The sequence below is a fragment of the Branchiostoma lanceolatum genome, chromosome 7 (genome assembly GCF_035083965.1).
Source record: "Branchiostoma lanceolatum isolate klBraLanc5 chromosome 7, klBraLanc5.hap2, whole genome shotgun sequence".
NCBI classification, from domain to species: Eukaryota; Metazoa; Chordata; class Leptocardii; order Amphioxiformes; family Branchiostomatidae; genus Branchiostoma; species Branchiostoma lanceolatum.
In genome coordinates this window covers 22,876,381-22,902,864 of record NC_089728.1, presented here as the reverse complement: position 1 = coordinate 22,902,864, position 26,484 = coordinate 22,876,381, and the positions used below count along the sequence as shown (strand labels likewise).

General features: G+C 42.5%; 3 protein-coding genes across 11 annotated transcripts in view; 1 reads left to right on the top strand and 2 right to left on the bottom strand.

Annotated features, from left to right (window-relative positions):
* LOC136438194 (piezo-type mechanosensitive ion channel component 2-like) overlaps positions 1-21,315 on the bottom strand; it is a 163,960-nt gene extending 142,645 nt beyond the window's left edge. For all 7 annotated transcript variants that reach the window (XM_066432941.1, XM_066432943.1, XM_066432942.1 and 4 more), the window contains exons 1-2: positions 21,203-21,315; positions 1,709-1,913 (exon numbers count right to left, since the gene is read on the bottom strand). The gene's annotated coding sequence lies outside the window, so the exon portion shown is untranslated. The remainder of the gene's footprint in view (positions 1-1,708; positions 1,914-21,202) is intronic.
* LOC136438198 (neuronal acetylcholine receptor subunit alpha-9-like) lies at positions 15,273-23,271 on the top strand. 2 transcript variants are annotated; one of them, XM_066432954.1, is made up of 5 exons: positions 15,273-15,358; positions 16,350-16,459; positions 20,361-20,591; positions 21,133-21,428; positions 22,692-23,271. In XM_066432954.1, the coding sequence occupies exons 1-5, from the start codon at positions 15,356-15,358 to the stop codon at positions 23,228-23,230; spliced, it is 1,179 nt and encodes a 392-aa protein (XP_066289051.1). In that variant the 5' UTR covers positions 15,273-15,355; the 3' UTR covers positions 23,231-23,271. The 2 variants fall into 2 exon arrangements, with proteins under 2 accessions (XP_066289051.1, XP_066289050.1); XM_066432953.1 differs by lacking the exon at positions 15,273-15,358 and having other exon boundaries at positions 16,279-16,459.
* A 1,460-nt stretch (positions 23,272-24,731) lies between these two features.
* The window catches only part of LOC136438196 (protein Jumonji-like), a 78,057-nt gene continuing 76,304 nt past the window's right edge, over positions 24,732-26,484 (bottom strand). For both annotated transcript variants that reach the window (XM_066432950.1, XM_066432951.1), the window contains one exon: positions 24,732-25,968. In XM_066432950.1, coding sequence (XP_066289047.1) covers positions 25,846-25,968 — 123 coding nt within the window. In that variant the 3' untranslated portion in view covers positions 24,732-25,845. The remainder of the gene's footprint in view (positions 25,969-26,484) is intronic.

Below are 26,484 nucleotides of genomic sequence, written 5' to 3'. Positions count from 1 at the left end.
CAGACGGCCACAACTTCACTGTTCCCTGGCTCTGGTCCTTGTGTTGTTAATGTTGTGTCCTACTGAAGTTATGTGCAATTGAGGAGGTCACGAAATTTGCAGTACGTTAAGCAGAAATTTGTGAAACTTTTGCAAAACCGAAGAACTGTTCGCTGGGTAATGCAAAATTGTCTGGACCCTTGGATTGCGGAAATTCTTCCGCACAAGAAATCTAGATCTTCAGCAAGATTCTAGTTGTTTGCATTCTGAAATTTGCTGTTGGTCCATACACCGCTGGAAGAGTCCATTCTTGTATGAGGGGACATTTAAAAAATTCAATTTTGGGCTTGGTTGATAATCAAAAAGGTCCAGGTTTTTTGGTGGAGGTGTTTTTTTAATGGTCCAGTGTGAATATGGGTGCCCGGAAGAGCCCATCTGTGCATTATAAGGTTTCAAATTGGGAGAGATCCATTTCTGACTGGTTTTCAATTCAATTCTTTATTCAAATACCAACATTATATTGCAGACATACAACAAACGTTAGCCTGGATGGCATTGATATTTACAATGGTCATTGCAAGGTCTTCCTTTATAATAGTCAAACGTTATTTTGGAATGCTCCATTTTTGCATAGGGGTAATTTAATAGAACAGTTGCTTTTTGTATGGGGAGGGAAATGGGCGAAACATGTTGTATTTGCTGGTGAAACAATGTTGCCTTTCTAGTAACATTCATCATTAATCATCTCAGGCCGGGATGAGAGAATACCTTTCCAAGGCAATCAAGCAGATGTACTTAGGCTTTAATAGCCCTCTCCCAGTAACGTTACATCAAGGAGGTTTAACCTGATTAAACCTCCTTGGTTACATCGAGAGTTCTCACAGACTCGATGCGCTCCTAGAAACACATCCAGCGTCACGCATGCAAAATAAAGTCACCAAGAGTAAACTCCTAGAGACACAATCGACTCGTATCTGAACCAAGCAAAACCCGACACCAAGAGACCACGTCTAGCGATATAATAGGACAACGACAACAACAATTTTGAGTAGAGTAGAGCAGAATAGCGTAGCGTAGACTTTACGGTCAGGTAGGATATTCTTCCAATTTTGAATATAACTTGAGGATTACCTTGAGCAAGGAGGTTTTCTATATAAAACCTCCTTGCCTTGAGGATTCATTGGTGAAGTAGACCAGGCCTGTGTTGAAAGATTTGTAATGTTATAATTATACTATCTCATGCGATGAGCTCCTGTCGCTGGGGTAATCACAGTTGGCCCCTGCACACGCGCGCTGCAGGGTGATAGATACCTGCCTCTGCAGCGCCATGGCTTTGTCGAACGAAAAATCCGATATTCCACCCAAACCGTGATGGATACTGGGTGTTCCCGTGAGGAATCTTATGTTGGAGCCAAGTGCAGCCTAGCGCCCTGCTGTACGTGGCCATGAACGCTACACGACACGGGACATCGTGACAGACGTTGTCGAGGTTATCCATAAAGGTCTTGAGGATCGTATTCTAGATAACGTTACGCCACAACTCAGCAGATTGCCTCGTGCACGCATGGCCAGTCACTCATATTCCCGGAAGCTGGGAATCGTCCCTCCACTAACCTCTAAACAACAGCGCGGCTAAACTTCGCGTCAGGATTGTACAACACTGGCAGGAATTAACGGGGTCAGCCAAAATGGTACACAGACAATTTGAACAACAAAGAAAGGCACCTACCGTTCAATCAAGTGTGTATCGTAGCTGCGCCGATGTTATTCTCTGAGCACATTCCGCCATTCCAAGTGTTGTCCGCGGTCTGCCCGGGTGCGGATCGATGGGACACAGCGGGGCGGGCTCAACTCCTCCTCCTCCTGGCATTGGTGAAGCTCTCCAGAAGTCTTACGTCACCTACAGACACGTGACTGCACAGCACCATCTTGTTCTACAACGCCCGAGGAGTGCAAACATGTCTAAAGACTCTAGGGTTACTGTCCAAGCAGAGCTAGGGTTTCGGCTGGTTTTTAACGTGTTTTTAGGCGTTTTTGTCATGCCTTCTACTTTGTCATCGTTTTTGTTGTGCTGCAAAACAAAAACGATGACAAAGCAAAAACGCCTAAAACACGTTAAAAACCAGCCGAAACCCTAGCTCTGCTTGGAGAGTATCTAGGGTAGGATTTAAGGCAACACACACCAAGCCAGGTTATGAAAGCTGAAAAGATTTTCTTGGTGTAGGCTTAACGTTACATACTATCACAGTCCAGAACCTTAATCTCCAAGCAGATCTACACGGGGCGCGAAAATCGTAAATGCTAGCCAGAGAAGCTCCAGTCAGCCAGAGAAGCTCCAGCCGGCTGGAGCTTCTCTGGCTGACTGGAGCTTCTCTGGCTAGCATTTACGATTTTCGCGCCCCGTGTAGATCTGCTTGGAGATTACCAGAACCTCCCATCTGATTTCTCATGGTGGTTGGCATCCCTGGAGATCCCAGACATGTTTATATGCTTAGATCTAGGATGCGCGAAAAGACACCCCTCCGGAACAGATGAGAGAGACATGTCGCAGCTTTTGCTTTGCCAAATCTAACGTTACAACTTACGTTACATGTTGCTGAGAGCAATAGAATGAAAACGGGAGGAACAGACGATCGATAAAACAAGAATATTTATATTTTTCGTTTTATTACGTTCCCGAGAAGGTTATGTTTTCTTCAGCGTTCGTGTGCGTATGTGTGTCTGGGTGTGTGAACACGATAACTCGAGAATGCCTGGATGGATTGTATTCATACTTGGGTAAGTGGGAAGGTCTCAACCTCAAAGTGATTAGATTTTGGGCCCCCTAGTGACTTACTATGGTACTGCAGCAGAACTTCCGGATTTGATATCAAGTGTTTTGGACATGCTATGCTCATGATTTTTGAGTAGTAGATAGCTCTTGGGAGGGAGAGTGAGTGGTATAGGTTTGGCCCCCCAAGCGAGTTTTTTTCACTACAGAAGACGATTTTGTTTCAAACTTTGAATGGGAAGAGGTTGACGGATCGTCATGATATTGGTATGTAGATAGCTTGAGTGGTGATTGACAAGATCGTTTGCCGATTATGCAAATCAGTAGCTAATTTGCATAATTGATGAGAAAAGTTTATTTATCCGCTGCATTCTATTATAGGACTCTTGACATATGTAACTGAGAAAGAGAGGAATATCGATAGATATCAATTATGCTAATGGATACGTATTCATTGCTGATACTCTTCAACATTGCAGCGGACTGGGAGCACTTAGCTCAAGACCGCTCTGCATGGCGGCACAAACTCCACCAAGATGCCAAAATCCTTGAACACAATTTGGAGCTAAACTTGCTAGAAGGCAAAAGAGACACACCCCATGCCAAACAACAGCCTTCACCAGCTCTACATGTGGTAAACTGGAGTAAAAGAGTAGAGCTGGACTCGCCGCCCACGGTCGAGTCCATAATGGGATGGGATTTTATTCTTGCAGCATTTGGAAGATGAGTAGATGTGGACATTATCATACATAAATCATGCAAATAAGGGCACCATTTACATAATTTATGAGGAAATGCTTCAATAGCTTCCTTTGCTTAGATAGGAATCTCATACTTTGACCAACTTGTATTATTTGGGTAAAGAAGGGGATCATATGGCATAATTTATGCAAATTGCGTCCTTATTTGGATAATTAATGGGAACATTTATGATATGCTGCTTGTTTTTTTATATGAAAAGCGCCCAGTGCATGTCCCGATCACACAGTGCTGCTGGTCTGTCACCTCTATAACTTATGATAAACCGCAATACGTTAGCTCGTTCCAAAATAGTCTCAGACGTAAGGAGTAAATGAAAGAAAATTCAGACACTGTGTAAATACACAATCTCTGAAAGGGTCCAAGAAAAAAAAAAATTAGAAATTGAAAACTATTGTGGTAGGCATTTATACGTAGAAAAATGGTGGATTCTTGGAGCCGTGGCGTCTGAAAGCATGTCCCCAGGATACATTCGCCTGCTAAAACATTTTTTCACGGTCCGTGTGGAAGGTTCATAGAATGTTAAATCATGTAGAACATTTGCTGCAATATTTTTGTATCTGCTTCATCTATGTGCAACATATAGGCAAAACATAGGTTTACTGTCGGCTGTTTTCATGTTCAATAACTTTGATTGATTAACAGTAATATCCTGGGTTTACGACACTGGCGGGAACTGAAGCATGCGTGGCTGGAAATGAACATACCAAGATTGAGCCCATCCACCCCCTTCCCCACCACGAGAATCTAGAGATGGAACTAGCAACGTTCGCCAGGATTTCATCTTCCACAAACATTTCACAAACACGTGTATTATTTGGCAATCAATAACAAAATCATGACACGCCATACAAGCGTTATACAGAAAGTCGACTCCCCTAGCCATGGACCCAAGCGACAATCCGCCCTTCTTGTACGGGGCGTTGATTGGCTTTAATGGCACTACATCAATATGCAATATCGGTGTTTTACTGATCTAGTCGGTTGAACAGTGCAGTCTGGCCTTTACTAGTCAACTGTGAAGGAGGCTTCAAAGGGGGTTTCTATACGATACTGTATCATTTTGTGATCAATCAATACCGAGAACCTGCGTGCATGCATGTACGTTGTCAGAAAACACGTTTTCTTTCATTCCCTTTCATGAAGCCCCATATTCATATCGACAAGGGGTAATTGTGCTAGCAGGACATATATTACTGCGTTTTCTGTGGTTGTCCATCAGACCAAGCACGAACCATTTCGTAATTCTAGGTGAATCTCCATGGATTTTTTTCTCACACATAATGTTTACTTTGATATCCGTATTCCATGACTCCGTAGTCCATGATTTTCACAAATCAATGAAGCTGAAAATTGGTGACATTACAGACATATCCAGGGGAATTTATAATCATTAGGCCCCGTTCATGATGCAAAAATCAAAACGGTTTGATTCGGCCTGAAACGGTTTACATTTTGCGCTCACGATGCAAATTTGCACCCACGCTCAGAATGGTTTACATAAAATTTACATATTATGCAAAATCTGTTGTGATCCTGCACCGCCTCGAGTTGGCGACGGTAACAAGATTTTACGATTGAAAAACGCGGCCGAAATATCCGATTGACAGCTAATAAAACTTTCACTTCTCCGCGCTAACCAAGAATTCTACTTGAGCCTCATTTGTCTGAGATCGGCCCTGAACTGTTGTCCTGCAAAATTGCGTTCCTTCGCGGCCGTGGAAATTTCTTCGTACACCCTCTAGGATCCTGGTTCCGTTATACGCCATCAAGTTTTAGGTACGCAGGCATATACGCAAGGTACGGCCCAGCACTCGCCTGAAAGTTTTAGAACTACAGCCCCTGTCACACTTGTGCGTATAAGCAATTCCGCATGAGTTCCACATTAGGGCCCTGTCACACTTGTGCGTAAATCATGTCCGTGTGAGTTATCAACATTTTTGTCATACGCCGGCGTGCGCACAATACGGACCTAATGCGTATCTCAATCGTTTTGTGAAAGTTTTAGGTACGCAGGCACACGCAAGGTACGACCCAGATACCGACGCCTGATATTTTTCAAACGACCGAAAACTTTCGTCCGGACGCTGTTACGCAGCTCAGACGTTATAAGAACGCAGTGCATCCGTCCGATATCGGTCGAGTAAGGTACGAGCGCGCTTTGTGTTTGCGCTTCAAACGCGGTAATACGCTTCTCTTGCGGCACGATCTCTGTGCAGCGTACACATAGCGTAATTGCAGCGCAGATACAACGCATGATGATCGAACGTATGGCGAATAAGAATGGTCACGAATTAGTGCCGTTCGTTGTACGTATCAGTGATGTATGACAGATGCACAGATAACGTACGGATAGCGTACATATAGCGTACTCGACGAACATCCGGGGTACCTTCCAGATTTGGTATTTCATTGGTCGGGTTGGATATTCAATCTAGTTAAGGGTAGAGAGGAAACAAACATAGCCAGCAAAGTGTACATAACTTTTGATTTAGATAATCATTGAAATGCCCCACACACAAATGTGTCCATTTTACATACACATAAAAGCTCTACCTTTCGTTACTTGTGGAGGAGTCTTATAATAACAGTTTTCGTAACAACTGATATCAAGGGTAAATAATGGCTCTAAATGTCATGGAGTGTTCCAAAAGTAAAATTGGTGTACCTGTTAAACATATACTAAAGGTCCTACTTGTCGTCAGTTATGGAGGCGTCTTCCCATAACGGTTTAAGTAAATACTAATATCAATGCAACCAAATACGCTCATAATTCGATTGGCATTAGTCAGAAGTGCCTCAGGCATGCGATCGACAGACGTTGTGTGCGTCCGAAATACTCTCAGCATACGCGCCTGATACGCAGCTATTCGCTGCAAGGATAACAGTATTGCGCACTTCATATGCAAATCATACGTGTCTCATACGCTATATGTGCGCCGTGCATAACTCAAGATATTTTGAGCGTACTACTGCGTAAAGTCAAAATTTAATACGGAACTCACACGGAGTTGCTTATACGCACAAATGTGACAGGGGCTTTAGATTTTGTCAATACGCAGTTGTACGCTCAAAATATCAAATTTCTTCAGTTATGTGTGGCGCACATATAGCGTGTGAATAACGAATTCAGTGTATCCATTGCGTATGAGACACGTATGATTTGCATCTGAAGTGCGCAATACATGTAGTATAATCCTTGCAGCGATTGGCTGCGTATCATGTGCGTATGCTGAGCGTATTCCGGACGCACAAAATGTCTGCCGACCGCATGCCTAACGCACCTTCTAGTAATGCTAATCGAATTACGAGCGTGTTTGGTTGCATTGATATTAGTAGTTACTTAAACTGTTATTGGAAGAGGCCTCCACAACTGACGAAAATATTTTTTTGTATATGTGCAAAAGGGACACTGGTTTTATTTTTGGAACATTATATGACATTTCGAGCCATTTTTACCCTGTGATTTGGTTGCGTTGATATCAGTAGTTACGTAAAATGGGATTGGAAGACGCCTCCACAAGTGACGACACATTGGACTTTTATGTGTTTGTAACACATGGACACTGCAGTTGTGTGGGGCATTTGAATGATTATTTACGTTAAAGATTAAGTACACTATTGAGGTTGTGTTTCTTTCCTCTTTGGCCTTAACAAATTGAATACCTGACCCGACCAATTAGATACAAAATCTGGAATGTGCCCAGATGTTCGTCGAGTACGCTATGTGTACGCTATCCGTACGCTATCTGTGCGTTTGTCATACGTTGCTAATTTCTGTCCCGCTCTCGACCGATGTCGGACGGATTCACTGCGTATTTATAACGTCTGAGCTGGAGAATTGTGTCCCACGGACCATTGTTTAACTTCGGATCGATGGATCGACTTGAAACTCGGGATTAATAAATCGGAGCACAACCTAAAAAAATATTTCGAGCAAAAAAATGAGATTCGTGCAGCGCGGACTTCGCCAGAGTCGGCGTTTGTGGGCATTCGCTAAAACGCCGGTCGCGATTGGATCACGTTGCCTCGCTCGCTGCGCTTGGTATATCTCATGTTTGTCTGAATGAGTAATGCACCATATGGCACTAGCGTCCTAACCAGGCTCTACGAATCAGGCTTATTCGAGGCTTATAACATGTTTTTAATGGCACATAAGTTCTAATTGTACTCGGTTTCCTGTGTTGTGGGACGGTTCGTAGATCACAAGATATCGAGGTGATACTAGTATCCCATCGGAAAGGGACACGTCAGAAGCCTAACCTAAAGACTCGTAGAGTCTGCTAAGGAGGCTAATATAATATGGGACGTAAAACAGTGAAAAATGAGGTATGGATCGGTGCAAACAGTTGTGTTCATAGGAATGACACCGAAGTATAGACTTTAACTGATCAGTCTACGTATTGTTTCACCTTCATAGACGAAATAGAACATTCCGGCAGCTATTCGGGTCATTGCCTTCGAGTGCTTTATATACAATATAAAGTAGTGCGTTCTGCAAGAAGGAACAAGTGTTGCTAACCAACAGAGCAGCTCGACAACCGCCGTCTAAACGCCACAAAATGGTCAAGCTGTTGACTGGGAAAGCTGCCCTAGTCGCTGTGATTCTGTGTGGGACAATGTGTGGCGGCTTCTGTGACGGTAGGGTGAACGTTCACTGCACACTTACGTAAAGTACTGTAGACAAACGTATAGGTGTAAAATGTGTCAATCAAACAAACACGTCAGTCGATACATTCTACTTTCAGGTATTGGCAACTCAGGGGTGGTGATCGAGTCGAGAAAAGGGTCTTGGGTCTAACGTTACATACAGTTTTTCTAACATGTGGATTCGGCTAAAGAAAAGGCTGACTGTTTGTACATTTATCTATTTACAAGTGGAAGGCACAATCCTGATGCTAGTCCTTGACTTGAATTTAAAACAGTGGTGTAATGGTAGATGAATTATAGATAAGTATTTTCAAAGGCGTGGTCACAATCGTTGTTTGATTGTTTTTCTCGTAGAATTTTCAGCGAGGCTAACGGGAGATGCCCCAACATCGCACGTGTTTTTACGCGCCCGAACTGACGGCGCTCCATCGCTGGTTGCCAGAGTGGTTAGGTTAATGAATAAATTTTGAACACATTCATCTAAATAACATACTTGGATCATCATCATCATCATCATCGGTCGACTGCGGCGCAGACGACTGTGAGCTTCGCCCAGTCCCTCTTGTTGTTGGCCATGTCGGCAATCTGTTTTGGTGTAAGTTGTTTGTTGTGGTCCCCCAGGAGCTGCTGGATGTAGTTGAAGTAGGAGGTGGGTTGACGACCGCGTCTGCGTTTGCCATGCGATGGAGCATACAGAGCATATATCCTGGCAGGTTCATCGTCAGGCATACGTAGTATGTGGCCGAGAAAACTTAACTGCCTCCGTCTCACATGTTCTATCAGAGGACTTGTTTTGGTCATTACATAAATGCTGTTGTTAGCTACCCGGTCAATTCTTTTGATGCTCAGCATAACTCGGTAGCATGAGGTAGCGAAGGAGTTGATTCTGTCCTCCATGACCTTGGTGATTACCCATGTCTCACACCCATAGGTAAGCACTGTTACACATGTAGCCTGAAAAAGTTTCACCTTGGTGGAGATTGGAATGTAATCACTCTTCCAAAGGTGTTCCAATTTCCAGAAAACGCCCCATGCTAGTGCTCTACGTCTCCTGAGGTCATTGCTACTTGAGGCCATCATTGAGCCAAGGTATCTAAAATCTTGGACCTGTTTGATGGGTTCTCCGTACACGAGAAGAGGCTGACCCGGGTCAACATTGTAGCACATATATTCTGTTTTAAGCACACTGATGGTAAGATCTAACTCAGCAGCAGCTGTGGCAGTTTTAGTCAGTTGTTCCTGTGATCTTGTTCTTGTGGATTCTAGAAGGGCAATATCATCTGCAAAGTCCAGATCGTTAAGCTGCTTTGCTGGATGTCGTCTGGATGCCCTTGGGTGCGTCACTATCCCCGAGTCAATGTCCTTTGTGGCCCTCCTCAGAAGGTAGTCAATAAGGATAATGAATAAAAATGGTGCCAGAACGTCACCCTGGAGAACTCCGCTAGACACATTGAAGCTCTCAGAAACACATCCATCGACCATGACTACACTTTTTGAGTTTCTATACAGGACACTGATGGCATTGACTACTACCTGGGGGATACCATAGTGACGCAACACACCGAACATCATTTCCCTATCTATCGAGTCAAAGGCTTTTTTGAAATCGATGTAGGTCACCCACAGTGGTAGTTGTTGTTCTTTAAAGCCTTCAATTATCCTTCTAAGAACATGGATTTGTTGTGCGCAACTGCGGCCTTCCCGGAAACCAGCCTGATTTTTCCTCAGGATGGAGTCTACCTGGCTACGTATCCTATTGAGAAGGATCTTGTTGTATACCTTTGCCGCAATAGACATAAGGGAGATACCTCTATAGTTTGTCATTTGTGTTAAGTCACCTTTCTTTGGCAATGGTATGATGATGTTAGTGATCCACTGCTCAGGTGGGACGAGGGTGGTGTACACTTCGACGCAGAACTCGTGCAGGACTTTAATTATCGTGGTGCCACCGCCTTGGAGAGCTTCCGCAGTAATACCAGCATCCATGCCGGCGGCCTTCTTGCGTTTCAGTTCTTTTACAGCTTTTGCAGTTTCCTCCAGAGAAGGTGGGTCAGTAGCAATGGGAAGGTCTTGTTCTGCAGGTAGAGGCATGTCTTTTGTAGACCTGATGGTGTTGTTCAGTAGAGAGCAGAAGTAATCCTTCCATTCCGAGAGCAGCTCTGTGTCGCTGGAAGGAGGCAGACCATTCCTTTTCTTGACCTTAGCTCTTACCCTCTGGTTCTTTCCAGACAGGTCATGGATAATTTTCCAGGTGGTAGAGTACTCTCGTTTTTGGTCGGCTGTAACCAGATCGTCAATCTGGCTGTTAAGGGCTCTGAGTCTGTCGCTCTTGTACGCCTCATTAAGGGCACTGTTTAGACTCCTCCAGGTTTCTTTGGACTTCCTTGTACCTGACACCAGGAATCTCCTTTTGGCTTGGTCCCTGTCTGCTTTCAGCTTAATGGTTTCTGCTGACACCCAACTTGGCATACCACAAGGCTTTTGTTTCCCGACTACTTTTTCTGCTGCATCCTTGACGGCCGTTTCAAAGGCGTTATATCTGTCCGTAATGGATTCACCGCTGTCTGGAGGTTGAATGGCACTAAAACGATTTGATAGTTCAATCTCGAATTGCTCCCTGGTGCTGGTATTCCGTAGTGCATTCCAGTTGAATCTGTTACGTTTGCACGGTTTTCCTCTGGATGTTCTTAAACTTATCAACAGGGTGATACTTACAATCCTGTGGTCCGAATCGAGTTCAACGGTGTTATATGCCCGGCAGTTCCTTGGATAAGAAATGTATTCATACTGTTCATGTGCCCTTCACGCTCCGCGTTACAAGCGGAAAACACTGTGATACGTTTTCGTGAATGTGATCAAGGACTTGTTCTGATTTAGTGTTACGCCAGATAATGTGCCTAACTTATTACGCTTTCGTAATTTTGCTCTCTTCAGAAGTTGCAGATGAAGTTAAGAAAACACAAATGAGGCTTGTAGTCTACTATATTCTAGCTTTCTTTTGACCGGAAAATTTTGACTGAGTACACTTCTCACGTCATGTGAGAAGGGCTATATCAAGCGCATCCCACGGGAAAGAGTCTACTACGCACTGAATGCGCGGCCCGACGTACGTAGTGAATGCGGCCCGACTGACAAAATCATTACGAAAAAACGACACCGCTTACATCAACAATATTCCGTCTACTTATTGGCAGATATCATCGCCATCTCTGTATTCAGTTTCCTTTTCATAGACGGTACCATTACGCACAGCGAGGCCCAGAGACTTGTTACGCTCTAACATGTGAATCAGTCACATGTTAGAGCGTAACAAGTCTCTGGGCCTCGCTGTGCGTTGAATCGTTCCGCCAGCATCAGGGCCAGAAAAAAGGCGGGAAAACAACGTCGCCAGACGACGTTGTTTTTCTTTGGTCGGTTTTCTACTCAACAAACACTTAAAGACCCAAATTTTAGTGTTTTATGAAGTTATATTTCTTATGTGTATGATAGTTGTGTGTCTGCTTGGCACAGGTCGAATATTTAGGCGCCGGGCCGTCTAGCTACGCAGTGACCCTCTACTCAGCGCTACCATCATTATTGTCAAAATACTATATTTCGACAAAACAAGAAATGAATATGTACACATGTATGTTTTGGATGCAAATGACAGCTACTAGTATGTGCATGAACTTGGTTTATTTACCTTCCCGTATAAGCATAGACAGTGGCCACAAACACGGCGTACTGCAAAATAAGATCAGTAAAAAAAATCCGTGCGATGTTAGGGCGCGTGCGATGTTAGGGCGCCCTCCGCCGTTATAAGAACCAATCGTCAACAGGGATTTACTGAAACCTTATTTGTGGGCACATCCATAACTGTCCCAAGAACGCTATGGATTTGCTGTTGTGAAGCAACCGTGCGACGAATCTGACCGTAAAGAATGACAGCATGGGCCCTGTTGTTTTGAACTATGAGCACGATTCATCCGAATTAGCAGATCGTCTGTCAGTTGTAGATGTGCCTAACATTCCTATCTGAATCTCAGGACCAGTCCAAATATTTTACTTTCTTTTTAAACATGAATGTTAGTCTGTTCAAACTTACATTTTTCAACACTATTACACTTTAAAAAAAGAGCTTTTTGGTCCACATCATATGGCGCATCAGGGCGTGCCCAGCAGACACACTCCTGAGCTCTTAGGTACCCTTTTAACCAATTTGCGGTACAGATGCAAATGGGAAACAGGCTTTTTAGGGCAAGGTTTTATATTAGAAAAATTGAATTTACATTCATTCCATTATAGCAACGAAAATCAACATATGAAATAGAAAAATCTACCATGCGAATGTAACATTTCCAACATCTTTTTACAGGACTGACAATATCTTTACAGATTTTTTCGACAACAAACCATCACTTCATTACCATATCCATATACTTCCTATACAACAATACAATGGATATGACTAATTCCACAGCATTTAGCTAACATAGTGTGGTGCAAACGGTAGGGTGTTTCGCCCAGAACCAAGAGGTCCCGAGTTCACAACCACTGATATGCCCCGATCTTGTGCCTTTACATGAATTTCCTCAGTCACTTCACTCAAGTGTAATGAGTACATAGCTTCGGTTAGGGCCGTCCATCGGATAAGACGTTAAATGGAGGTCCCGTGTTTGAGCCACATCTCGACCACGATGAAGAACCCACCGCACCGAAAAGAGTAGGGGTCCTTCCCAGTGTGAGTTGATCAAACCTTACAGTCGTTGTAACAGGTTCTTTACCATTTACCACCATCATCAATCGCTCCAGACCCAGTTCCCGACAATTTTAAGCTGGCTGCGAGAGTACTTAGCCAACCCAACAACGATAACAAAAAAAAGAAGATGTATCCACTGTTATATGGAACTAAATTGCATTCCCAATTAGAGAAATATTTGACCAAATGTTGTCAATGCTATATCAACAAGGATAAATCAAGTAAACTCAAGGTAAAAATAAAATATGTAGCAAGAATGCAACAATGGATTCTCAAACTGCATCGGTTGACATTTTGGCGAAAGAAACAACGTGCGCTCAAGTACGAAAACAGGTATCACAAGTGTTTGTATTAAGCCTTTATTAGGAACGACCAGTGCACGACTCAACAATTTGCTAACGAAACAATCGACAGCAGCGCTTTTCTCAACACCAACACAGCAAATTAAACGAACACCAACGTTCTCTGTGTTAGTACGTGCACAAGAGACAGTCAAAACTAACTGACCAAACAATGGAAGGAGTAGCAACTTTATTTCTACATCAATCCGCGTAAACTCCTCATTTGTATGACGCCTGTAAAAATAACCGAACTCTTTGTACGCACTATGTAAACCGTACGTCTCCTGCGTTGGCCTTGACCACCAATTTATACGCGCTAACTTTTATTGGCCATTGACGGGTGCAACTAGCAAAAACGACAAGTTACATGTTTGCTACTGGATCTCTATACAGTTCAAATGCGCACTGCCAAAAATGGACTTGAATCGTCTACTCTAAGATGTTTATAAGCTCACATATTGTAACGTTACATGTAACTGACAAAATACTCCTGTTCTGTTTTAGCTCTATGGCGGGAAAGCTTTTGTTCCATACACAACGACCAGGACAAGGAGTGGGTCTATGCTTAAGAATAGACCCACCTATCATTCACTCATTCATTATCAATTGAGTCACAGATTATTCAAATATACTTATAATGAAGAAGAATATCTTAACTTCAATTCCAAACGAACGACAAAGAACTGCCATCACCAAACTACGAATCAGCTGTCACAAACTCCGTATTAAATCAGGAAGGCACAACCGCACATCTCTGGAGCAAAGAGAGAATCTCTCAGTTTTGTAACTCGAAGCCCACTTCAGTACCTTCCGAAGGTTATGTTTTCAACTGCGTTTGTGTGTCTGTATGCATGTGAACACAATAACTCGAGAATGCCTGGGTGCCTTCATACTTGGTTTGTGGGTAGGTCTTCTAGAGACCTCGAAATGATTAGATTTTGGGCCTCCTAGTGGCTTGCAATGGTACTGCAGCGGAACTTCCGGGTTTGATATCTCGTGTTCTGGACATGCTATGCTCTTGGAAGGGAGAGTAAGTTGTGTAGGTTTGGCCCCCCTAGTGGCTTCTTTTGAGCTGCAGGAGCCTTTTTTGTTTCCAACTTTGAAAGGGAATAACTCAAGAAGGATTCTGGATTCGTGGAGTATCGCCGCAATAACATAATTTAGATCTGGCGCTGGCTCACATCATAGACCTGGTGAGGCCATCCTTTCCTGCCATGTATCTGTATCCAACAGACGAATGGAGACCCACAAAACTGCCTGCTCACGGGGAATTGTCGCACTCTACGTCAGCATTCAAACGTGCAACTACCACTAACGTCAACTATTTGGGATTTTATTTAGCGAGCGCCACATCCCACGAAAAGTCCGACATTCTTCGTCTGCACGAAGATCTGTTTCTGAGGAGCGGCTACAACTCCTACGTCCGACCCGTGCAAGACTTCATCAGACCCACCAATGTCACTCTAGATCTGGCGCTGGCTCACATCATAGACCTGGTGAGGCCATCCTTTCCTGCAGTATCAATACAGTCGGTAGAACCGCCATTCGGCGAAACACACCAGCTTGGCAGGCAGTTTATTACACTGAACGACCTGTCGCACCTACAAAATGTAACTTTTGCACATCTAATTGAGCGTTGTTCATGATTATCTAGTGAGGTTGCTTCTACAGCACTTAGCCTCTACTAGGCTCCAGACGTAGCTGGAAAAACTAGAAATCGGGCAAATACATGCAGAGGAGCTGGTCAGCCGATAGATACAGTTTGCCCTGACGTGGCAAACTGTATCTATCCACTGGCCAACTCCTCTATTTGGCCGATTTCTACTCTTTCCAACCACGCCTGAAAAAAAGGGAGAGAAACGTTTAAAAATCCTGGACACTCCAACCCCACTCGACCGAAACCTCTGCGTGGAGAATACCCACCGATTGCTCTAATACGCCTCTTTGAGCGCAATCTCTTGCGACCATTGACACATGTAGTTCCTTACCATGTAAATGTAATGTAATGTTATATGTATCAGCTACATCCATTACTGAAGAATCAAACTTTAAAGACCCCCCCCCTTCCTTTAATAGGACGAGAGGGACCAGGTTTTGAATGCAGATGTCTGGTTAAGAATGGTGAGTTTGTAAGATTCTTTTTTATTTCAGTAAGTATACCTTCGCCAAGAAGGTTTGAAGGGACTGTACGATATTTAGCGTGTCCCCCAATTTTTAATGTCTTTTTGCATTAAACACATTACAATAAAACTTTTCTGTAGCGTTGTTTGAACCGGACTTTGTCACGACACACGCTAGCGCAGCAACATAGCAGTAACAATCGGCGTCATAGCAGGGTTGATACTGAAATACTTCTATTAGTGTTCGTAAACTTTGTATGAATAGGGAATCGCCAATCTAACTGGCTTTATTGTTTCTGCTAGACTGACGTCCGAAGGCTCGACTATCTTGCGCCAGGCGCGAGCTTCGTAGGGGCTTCGGAGGCATGCTCCCCCTGACGATGTTGACGTTTTGAACCCTCTTAAACGTTATCAGAGCTAGAATAGTAGAGGGTGATGAGAAGCGTAGAGTGGCTGAGAATGAATCAGATATAGAAGCGTAGAGGGACTGAGAATGAATCAGAGATAGAAGCGTAGAGTGGCTGAGAATGAATCAGAGATAGAAGCGTAGAGGGGCTGAGAATGAATCAGATATAGAAGCGTAGAGTGGCTGAGAATGAATCAGATATAGAAGCGTAGAGGGGCTGAGAATGAATCAGATATAGAAGCGTAGAGTGGCTGAGAATGAATCAGAGATAGAAGCGTAGAGGGGCTGAGAATGAATCAGAGATAGAAGCGTAGAGGGGCTGAAAATGAATCAGAGATAGAAGTGTAGAGGGGCTGAGAATGAATCAGAGATAGAAGCGTAGAGGGGCTGAGAATGAATCAGAGATAGAAGCGTAGAGAGGGATGAACATGAATCGGGGCTAGACGCGTAGAGAGAGACGAGCATGAATCAGAGCTAAAAGATTATAGGGGAATGAGACTTGTATATGGCCCGTTTTATGGTCGAGCCATTCACCAATCTACGGTGGTCATTATTGCTTAACGTTACATACTTCTCGGTGTTTCAGAAATGGACTGACGAATTTCTGACATGGAATGTGAGTGATTACGGTGGGATAGAGACCATCTCGACGCAAGCGGAGAGTATCTGGAGACCAGACTTATTCCTTTACCACAAGTAAGCTTGTCATTCATTGACAACCCTGTTCAACTCCATCGGAAAACGCAGGTTTAGATTTTGGCGTGTCTGTCTGTCTGTGTTTCGGATATTTGTGGTCAGAAATCGTAAGAGACCCTTGATGGATTACGATGAGATTTACTTTGTGGATACGTCTAGGGATGACGAGGCTCAAGGTCAATGTTGGGCCCTCTGGTGTGTGGCCTTGGTTCTGCAGCAGAACTTCCAGACATGATGCATCGTCGATGAGTAAATATTACAATTCCAGGAATTCAATACATGTAATTTTTGGCAAGTGGAAATTAACATATATCAAATATGTACATAAAGGTCTGATTTACATAATTGATACAAAATTCCTTGGTAGTAATTTTTGTTTATCAAACAATGAAATATCTTGTTTGCCCGAGGGCCAGATTCCACGACTCCATACCTTCGCCGAATGATGTTAACTTTTACGAATGATGTAGTAAAAAGGTTTCACATTGATTATGCAAACAAGGTTTCAGGTCGTTCAGTGTCTTATAACCAGCTGCTGCCGCGCCGCGTGCCTGCGAAGCTGGTGTGTTACGCCGAAGGGCGGTTATACCGGCTATACAGATACAGAGGTTGCATATTCATGTATTGTATGAGGTGATGATCTTTACCCAAATAACACAAGTCAGGTCAAAGTACTATATTTGGCAAGGAAGGCTATTCTAGTATATTCTTATCACGCAGGTATCAAATTACCGCCATTTACAACTGGAATCATATCGTTTTCTCATTTGATTAAGCAAATCATGTCCTTATTTACATAATCGATATATCAATCTGTTTTTCTCTCTATGTCACAGTTCTCAGCTCATATGTCTTGAAGCCTTATCACAGAAAGCACTGCCCACATGCTGACCCAAAAATCCCAGCCGCCCCGCTGTCCATATGGTGTCCTCGTATATAGGTCGTCATTGCAAAAATAGCACATTGAAAGGGAATTTCAACTTTTACTCATTAACTATGTAAATAAGGCCCTGATTTGCATAAAATGCATCTCATTATCTTAATCTCCACCAAACGTTCCTACCTGCACAGAACAATGTAAATCCACCAAACCCTGCTTGAGTTATCCTCCTCCAAAATCTTAGATGAAAATGCCCACTGCAGTACGAAACAAACTGCTAGGGGAACCAAACTTACACAACTTCCTTCCCGCCACAGAAGCGATCTACCACTGTAAGATCATGACAGCAGCACATCCAGAACTTGAACTAAAAAAACGTAGGTAGCCGCTAGAGGGCTCATTATCAAACTTGACTTTCGTTTTCCTAACCACCACCAGCCCACCAAATTTTATCGCGATCCATCTAATGCCTCTCGAGTTATCCCACTAACAAACCAACAGACACAAAAGGTCCACTGCAGTACCGAATGGACCCGCCAGAAGGCCCATTTTTTAACTTGACCTTTGTCTCCCCAACAGAAACTTACCTACTAAAAATTACCAACATGGCCTCTAGACTTATACAGCCAACACCCAGTCACTCCACAATTTTGACATACGGCGAAGACAATAACAGTTACTCAAGCAATTGGATAGATTTAGGAAATAGACATTTCAGGCAGCATCCACTATCCTTCGTCTTAGGCTTTAACAAAAAAAAACTACTATGAATTGATATGTAAATGAGGTGAATACAAATTTTAGATAGTCCAATAAGGAACCAAAATAGGACAAAGTCAACACAAGGTCGATGCTGATATGAGTCCACTAGTTTCTGTTGTTTGAGTACATGAGCTAATGTTGTCTCGCGGGAGCAGTAGGGCGGGGCCAAGTGACTGAAAATTCGACGCGTAAAGCTCCTTTTCTGTTAAGGGTGTGATTGTACATTCTCTCATAGATAGCCTCTCATACAGTGGTGGGAAACTGTCGAGGAGTAGCCGTTAATCTGCTCTTTTAGCTTTACCTTTACTGTAGCTGACTGGTCTTTCCGATGTATGTGTTACTACCGTTAGGTTCCTCACATTCGAGTCTGTAAATGGCCTCCTATGGCCTCCTCCGGTCAATGTTGACCATGATAAAAATCATTATTGATATCAGCTCTATAGCTACAGGCCAGTAACTAATACCCTTGGATACCTTTCTGAGGTCGGTCATTTAGATGTAACGTAGCGCTTCAAGTTATGGTGCGCTACCAAGTATGATCCACTTTGGGTCATGCACACATGTCGAGGTGTATTATGAAAAAGCCAGTTCCCATGAGCAATGAAAAAATCCCTTAGTCATGACTCTCCTTTAAACAAAGCAATGAAATGGGTTTACATACAGCGACACCACAGAATAAATTCCTGAAGTCATAACAACAAGTTACCTGGAAACGTCATGCATGACGTATTCCATATGTAATTCGACACCGCGCACTTCATCATTTTTTCTAACTATCACGATAGCTAGTATCTGTTTAAAGTAGCTGACAATAAACCTTTGCTATTCAAACTATCTGTGGTGATTCGAAGTTTGAAACTCTTACTAGTTTTAGGAAGTTTTGATACAACCCAGTGACCACCCTCACCTACGCTACATTTTCGCTAGTCTGTATAACGCAAACTCCAGCTGTCCGGGGATTTCTGTCCCCTCCCCGCGGGGCGGCTATGCGGTTACAGGGCAGCAAGCCGTTACAGGAGCTTGATTGAGTTCAGGCTACATTTTCGCAGGTCAAAACATTATTGCCATGCGTTTATCACGTGAACTTCGTTTTCTTCAATCGCATCAAGCAAGCGGTGGGACAAACATAGTTCACTACATATATCATCTGCCTGTAGACTGACTACGTTAGACAATTCATGTGCAATTTTTCTGATCGATGTTCTTTAAGTAGAGCACTAGAAGGAAAACGACTGAGGTGGATCATAATTAGCCTGGTCCCAGTCTCTAGGGTCGGCTTAGTGGTGTTTCTGATGGCATTTCTACCTCTGGCTGCCATCCTACTTCCGCTATACCCTACTTCCGCTGCCATCCTACTTTGCCGCCGACCCAAGATACATATAGATACCCTAGGTGGCAAGCTAATTAATCCAAGGCCGTAAACAACACCCCGAGCGGGCTAAGCTGTCTGGGCGGGTGGGGGTCACTCACAGTGCCGTAGAGATATCGGGGAGCCACCGAGGGTATGGATTCCAGGCTAGATCATAATAGGTAAGCCAAACACAATTCTTCATCATAGACCTCAGTATAAATACATTCTCGCTGTCGTTAAATATGCGGAGAAAAGCTTACAGACCATGCATTTTTCTTTTCTGAGGAGCTGATATTTCTTCCCATGGGTTAAACATTTGGCTCTGTCCGCGCGGTTCTAAGATAAACGACGTTTTCAATAAATTGGACCATAATTGGTAGCGCTACGTTACCAGTTTTTGCCTGAGGTTGAGTGATGGTTGAGTGAAGGTTGAAGTTTGTGGCAATGTTGAAGTTTTGGACGATCCTTCGGAATTTTTCCGATACTCCTTGGACATATGGAATAGTGATGTTGACCTTGTTTCTGCTGGTTATTGGTTTGCATTGAGACTGGTCAGAAGGTCAGAGCTTTGGTGAAGGTAACAAAAATGTACCTGAAACGTCTGACGCCGACCGTTTCCTAAACCTATCTAGTTGCTTCAGTAAATGTTACCTGGCGTATATTATCACCCGCATCTCTAAACCTTGATCGACGTATTCATTTGCTTTGTATATGGGTGCCGTAATATTGACTTCTGCATGTTGGGAAATATGTCACCTACCACCAGTGGTTGGGCGTGTTAATGATTTTGATTACTGATCTACCTCAGTTTCCTGCAACAGTTCTTTGATACGTTTGAGAATTGAAAATATGCCTAACATTGTTCGTAATACATGTTATTGACACTTTGATTGACTATATGTTCACAGTGTTAACCATGAGTTTGACGGGTGGCTTGATGATGTGGTCATAATCTCTTCTGACGGCCTTGTGGACTGGAAAGCCCCTGCTGTGACCATGTCTGCCTGTCTAGTGGACGTATCGGACTTCCCCTTCGACAAGCAGGAGTGCCCACTGAAGTTCGGGTCGTGGAACCACAATGGACGCCAAATTGATTACTTCAGCAAGAATAATGTGGGGGACCTGGCTAACTTAATCCGGTAGGTCCCGTGACGTCTACAAACATCAAACGAGTGTTTTAGATATCTAGATCGTATCTAACTCAGATTAGCTGATGTGAAACCTAAGGCCAGAAAAAGTTAATTTTATGGGTGACATCCTTTGCAGACTCCAAATTTGATGCGACAGGGCGAAAAAACCCTGTCATCCTCCTTCCCGGGGTAACAAGATGCCTAAATTTTCATAAACGTTGTAACAAGAACTGAAGCCAACACGCCTTTTATTCCTGTATTCGAGAAGTGCACAAAGTGACAGTAGTGTGGCAGGCTGGTAACACCAAGTTGGCAACTACACTCATGGTCACTTCTACAGCTACCCAACTAGTTTCACTTACACAACTAGAATTAATGGACATTTTCCCATTTTCGGTACTTTCTTGTCATCTTAATAACCATCTCTGGATATTTTTTTTAATCAGGCGAAAATAAAATCTTGTTGGGTAACAGTCATCGACATCATTGTCTTGGAAAACTGAGAATCGTCATGTCAAAATCTGAAAATATTTACCTTCGCTGTTACTAGAAACGCAGAGTGGGATGTGCCGAAATTAATCGCCAAAAGAAGCAATCCTCTGTATAACGGTGTTCCTTACCCGGACGTGACCTTCACTATCCACATGACCCGGCGACCCACGTTCTACGTCATCAACATGTTCCTCCCCTGCGCCCTGCTGGCCTTCGTGGTGGCGGCAACCTTCTACCTGCCGCCCGACTGCGGGGAGAAGATCTCGTTCGGCGTGGCGGTCCTGCTGTCTCTGGCGGTCTTTCAACTGCTGGTGGCGGAGGCGGTGCCTCGGTCAGAAAACATTCCGGCGATAGGTATGATTTAGACAAAAAATGTCTTAATTTGTGAAACTTGTTTCAAACAATGTCCTTCCATATCCCATGTCATTAACACATCACGCTGAGGAAACATTGCAGTTGGCGTTGGGCCAGGTCATGAAATTAAAACTTGCTTGACGGCGGAACGCCCAGCGGCTTGATACTAAATTGGTTCTTAAGTTCTTGAAACCACAGTACTTACTAATAGTCATTCTTATATCAGTATCAGTATATAGGTTAAAGCGCATAAGACATCAATGGCATCAAAATTAAGAATTTCCTGAAATTACATAAAACATAATACTATTGTTTAATAACATAGAAATTTTCATAAAATATTCACACTTCGGATGTTATTGAACATCGAACCATCAAAACATCATACCTCCAGCTTTTGATTCTTCCCACCAGGTAATTACATTAAACAGCGACTTGCCCACTCACGACGTCACAATGAACATGGCAGCCGATTTGGAACTTGGCACTGCGGCTCGGAAAGAACGTTATTTTTTTACAAAATAGATATTATGTCCTACAATTGAAAATTATCACACATAGTTCACCAGTCAGTCTCCTCCTTCGAGAAGACCCGCAGAACTGACCTTGAGGAGAAGAGCAGTAGGAGGAAGACCCGCACCGTCACGGCACCAACCCCAGAGTCATCCTTCCCCTGCAGCCGCTGTGGCCGAGTCTGCAGGTCCCGCATCGGACTCGTCAGCCACCAGAGGGCATGTACCGGAAGTGGACCCAACCCCTGAAAATCTTCGCAAGCGAAGCCAAGCCAAGATGATGATCACAATGATTAAGCACTGTTTGCTCATCAAATAATGTTTTTCACAAGCCGTGGTGTAAGGTTCCGAACCGGCTGCCGTGTTCATTGTGACGTCATGAGTGGGCATTAGTCACTGATTAATGTAATCACCTGGTGAGAAGATCAGATAAGAATAAAGAGCTGGAAGTGAGCGGAGTGAACGATCAGATGGTTCAATGTTTAATAGATAACATCAGAAGGGTGTGTATTTGTTTTAAACGTTTATATTCATTGAATGATGCTACTCCTATTCCAGATAATAAGAAAATGTTGTATTTTGGTGTCTCATGCACTTTAAGAACTTGTATAGAGTGAAGCAGAAGTGGTGACCCGAAAAGAAAGAAAGATCAGCAAACTGTGAATCTCGTCCCAATATGACATCCAATAAACTGTATTGTGAATACACTTTACACGGCATTCGTTAAATCTTACTTATCATTACTTCCCAGGTCGGTTTATCTTCGTATCATTGGCACTCATGACGCTCTCCCTTCTGTCCACTGCTTTCGTCATCACGTTGGGAGACTCCGTTCAGGACAGCAAACCGGTGCCTGGGTGGGCGCGGAAGGTGTTCCTCAAGTACGCCTCTAAAGCCCTGCTGATGGGGGACCAATCCAAACACACCTGGGAGGCACCTTGGTACATTTGCAACTCTCCATCGAAGCACACAGAAAACGATAGCAACTACGAGACACACAGAAACGACATGTGTTCTGATACCAAACAGAAATCAACGATTTATTTGCCAGCTAAATCGACCATGAAGACCCCGGCATCAATGAAAAAACAGGTAGAGTTCCTACTGCAAATCAAAAGCACGGTCGAAGAGATCTCCGGGTACATGAAGAAGATGGATATGGTGAAAACCATCCACAATGAATGGAAGACTCTGGCGATGGTGGTGGACAGAATCTTTCTCGTTCTTTACATCATTGCCTCTGTCATCACCCTCGTGGTTACTTTACTCAGCGTTAATGGGGGAAAGTGACATTCTGTAAGCTGTCATTGAGTGTGTGTGTGTGGGGGGGGGGGGGGGGGGGTCGGGTTAATGTTCTTAAATTTCCCCTTCTGTATCAAAATGCATATTCATATGCTTGGTTATCAGTAAAGCTTAAATATTAGTTAAGCTAAATTCAAAATGTACATATGATGTAGACAGGACAGACTGTAGTTTCTCAAGTATAAGTGATTCTGCATAAAATGTAGCACATCACAATTTCTTACGTGTAGCAAAACTGACGGCTTGAAGAAGGAATAGCCCTAAATTTACTATTTTGAAATTACTTTTTGAATAGTATCATTATAAAGAAAATGCAAATGAAAATGATGAACATAAAGTTCTTATGCCTATTTTCCAGAACACACCACATAAAGCCAAACCATATGTAAGTACGGGTGCTGACATGAAGAACGATGTTAACTTTGATGTGGCTATTCTGGATCACAGAGATAAAGGTTTTTCATTGCAGGGTGAAGAATGACTTAGCTTGATCTCTCAACAGGAGAATCTGTTGTATGCATTTACCTGCATTAAGATGTAGCAAAGTTGGCACATGCAGCTAGTAGTTTGGATGATTTAACAATTGACATGAGCATTAAGTACTTCCGATAGGCGTGTAATTTGAAGGTCTGATAGCCTCTGAGATAAATTACATCCAGGTGTAATGTAGCCAACAGCTATTGGACATGCTTGAACGGGTGGATTTTAATGTATCTTAAAAATAACTTTTCCAATGTGTTTCTGGATAGCTCTTGTTTGTCAGCCTAAGTTTGTATTCATAAAAATGTGGTGTTACAAAATAATACCTTCTGGAGTTGAGTTCATGCAACTTCAACGTAATTAATAGAAGTGTTGTAAGATGGACTGGACTTTGCAAAATTTTTTGAACATAAACAGTCATCCTTTTCTCTACATGACCCCTGATCTCCGAACGCAATTGTGTACAAACTATTTAACCTTGTGTATATATCTATACATGTAATCAAATGACTCAATAATGTTTAAATTGGATTGTAAGACTGATTTTAATGCTTAAGTACATTGTATTCAAACTGGTGATGTGTAAATTGTCACTGCCTTGTACCCTGTCTGTTCCCAACTGTTGACTCTCCAATATGAGCTACGCTGACTGAGAGTCAGCGCAATGTATTGTAACATTTGCCAATAAATGAATAAATAAACGTGTTTGATATACATAGCTTGTAACTTACAAAACTCATCACTACCTATTAAGTAAGTCCCATGTACATGTACTGTAAATCGCTTTTAATATAGCGGCAGGAAGATATAGCGGTTGGGGGAAAATGGAGTAGGTCATGGCACTTAATTTTAACAGTGGGAATAAACATGACTGTCTCAAATATTAGTGATCAATTATTTGCGATGATGAAATTTTAGCCGTTGACTAGTGACTGTTAAATTAGATAAAATTAAGTTACAGTTAACAAATCAAGAATTACAGTCTTCAACACAAAGGAGTGGAGACTAGTCAGCAGTAACCCATTTATTAATAACATATTTGGTCCAAGCAAGATGGGCAAACTGCAGTTTGCATAGGTACATTTGCATGTACTTGGTATAACAGAACTCTGAAAGAACAGTTTAGAAAGCAGAATTATGTTGAAGTACCTAAGATATATGTTACTTATCTACATGTAACATGAACATAACAGGAATTGGCTTTACACTTGCACATCTTTCCATCCAATAATCATTTAATACTTATGAGAACCATAGTAACGTACAAATAACTGTTCTCAATCTTTAGCTTAGGAACATAGGGGCAAAAAAACAACAAATTAAAGAATTAAAAAACGTTAGATGAAGGCTTTCAATCGAATTAATCTAAAGCTACAAAATGTTTCTGAAGATGTCATGCAAGTTTCTACAATGAAGTTATCACAAAATCAACATTCACATTAATTATGCTAGATAATCAATTGCATGATGTAAATTCGCTTCGTAAAACACAAACAGCACATGACTAAATCTAAAGTATCAAACACGGACTTGATACTGCATACCCATTACTCAGTTTGGAAAATACAATGTGTTGACTTGTATAAATCCAAATAAGCTACATGTACTAGACTGAATATGAATAGAAATTTGGACTTCCTTTCTTTGCCACTTGCAATTTTGCAAATTCAAGATAAACCGTAATTTCTAAGGTGGTTCCTATGATACAAGAATGGAGTCATTGAATCTTTGTAATGTTTTGGTCTTGAAATAATTTTAAAAAATCAGATGTAGGAGTGGCAACATTGAACGAACATGCAGAAAAAGTCACTTACATTTGTTGTGTGTAAGGCAATGACATTACCCTTTTTTGAATATCTGAGCAGTTTTAGGTAACAAATGAGAAAATATGTGAATGATGCAAAAAGCACATTGTTACAATTAACATGTACATGTCAGATATGCCTGTGACTGGATACAGCAGTGTTTAGAAAAGAAGAGTAAAGCCCGGGAGGCTTGTGCCATGTAACGTACTTAAGTCAAAAAGGTTCTGGCTTAATTCCTCCCAAAATATCTCTATATAGAATATGATATATGGAATTGTGTGTGACAGTAGTAGTATTCTACAGGAGTAGGCTTTCATATCAAGGTTGAGAGGCAGCATTAGCAACAGAGGTCTTGGAGGCTACTTTGTTCTTTGTATGTTGGTCATCTTGTGTGCAGGTCACAACTAGCTCTATTCTGTTCACCAGGTCTTGGATTTGTTCCTGAAACAATTTTATTAACATTATAGTCTCTCATAACATTTTCAAATATTGCTTGAAGACATTCTTCAATATTTCCTTGAGCAATGACCCAGATATAGATATAACAAATATATAGCATATAAAAATCAATATACATGTAAGAACAAATTGAACAAACTTACACCCAAGGGTAAAAACAGAAACACTTAACAGTGCTTGGGAGCCCTTGAAACAATTCTTAGGTGTTTTAGGCTTACCTGGCGTGGGCTAATTTGTAGTTTACTGTACAAAAGTCACTGTACCTTTTGTTGTGTCACTAAAGCTTCTATATCTGATGATGATAATATTATCATTTTTATTCATTTATTGGTTCAGCATGTGCATGCCAGGGTTGCCCAACGAGCTGGAGGCTATCACTAAGGGTGAAGCCATGTGCAGTCATAGGATTGTAGGTTTTGAACCACTAACACCGGGAAGGACTACTCTTTTCGATAAGTGCAGTGGGTTTTTAAACGTGCTTGAGGTGTGGCTCTCCTC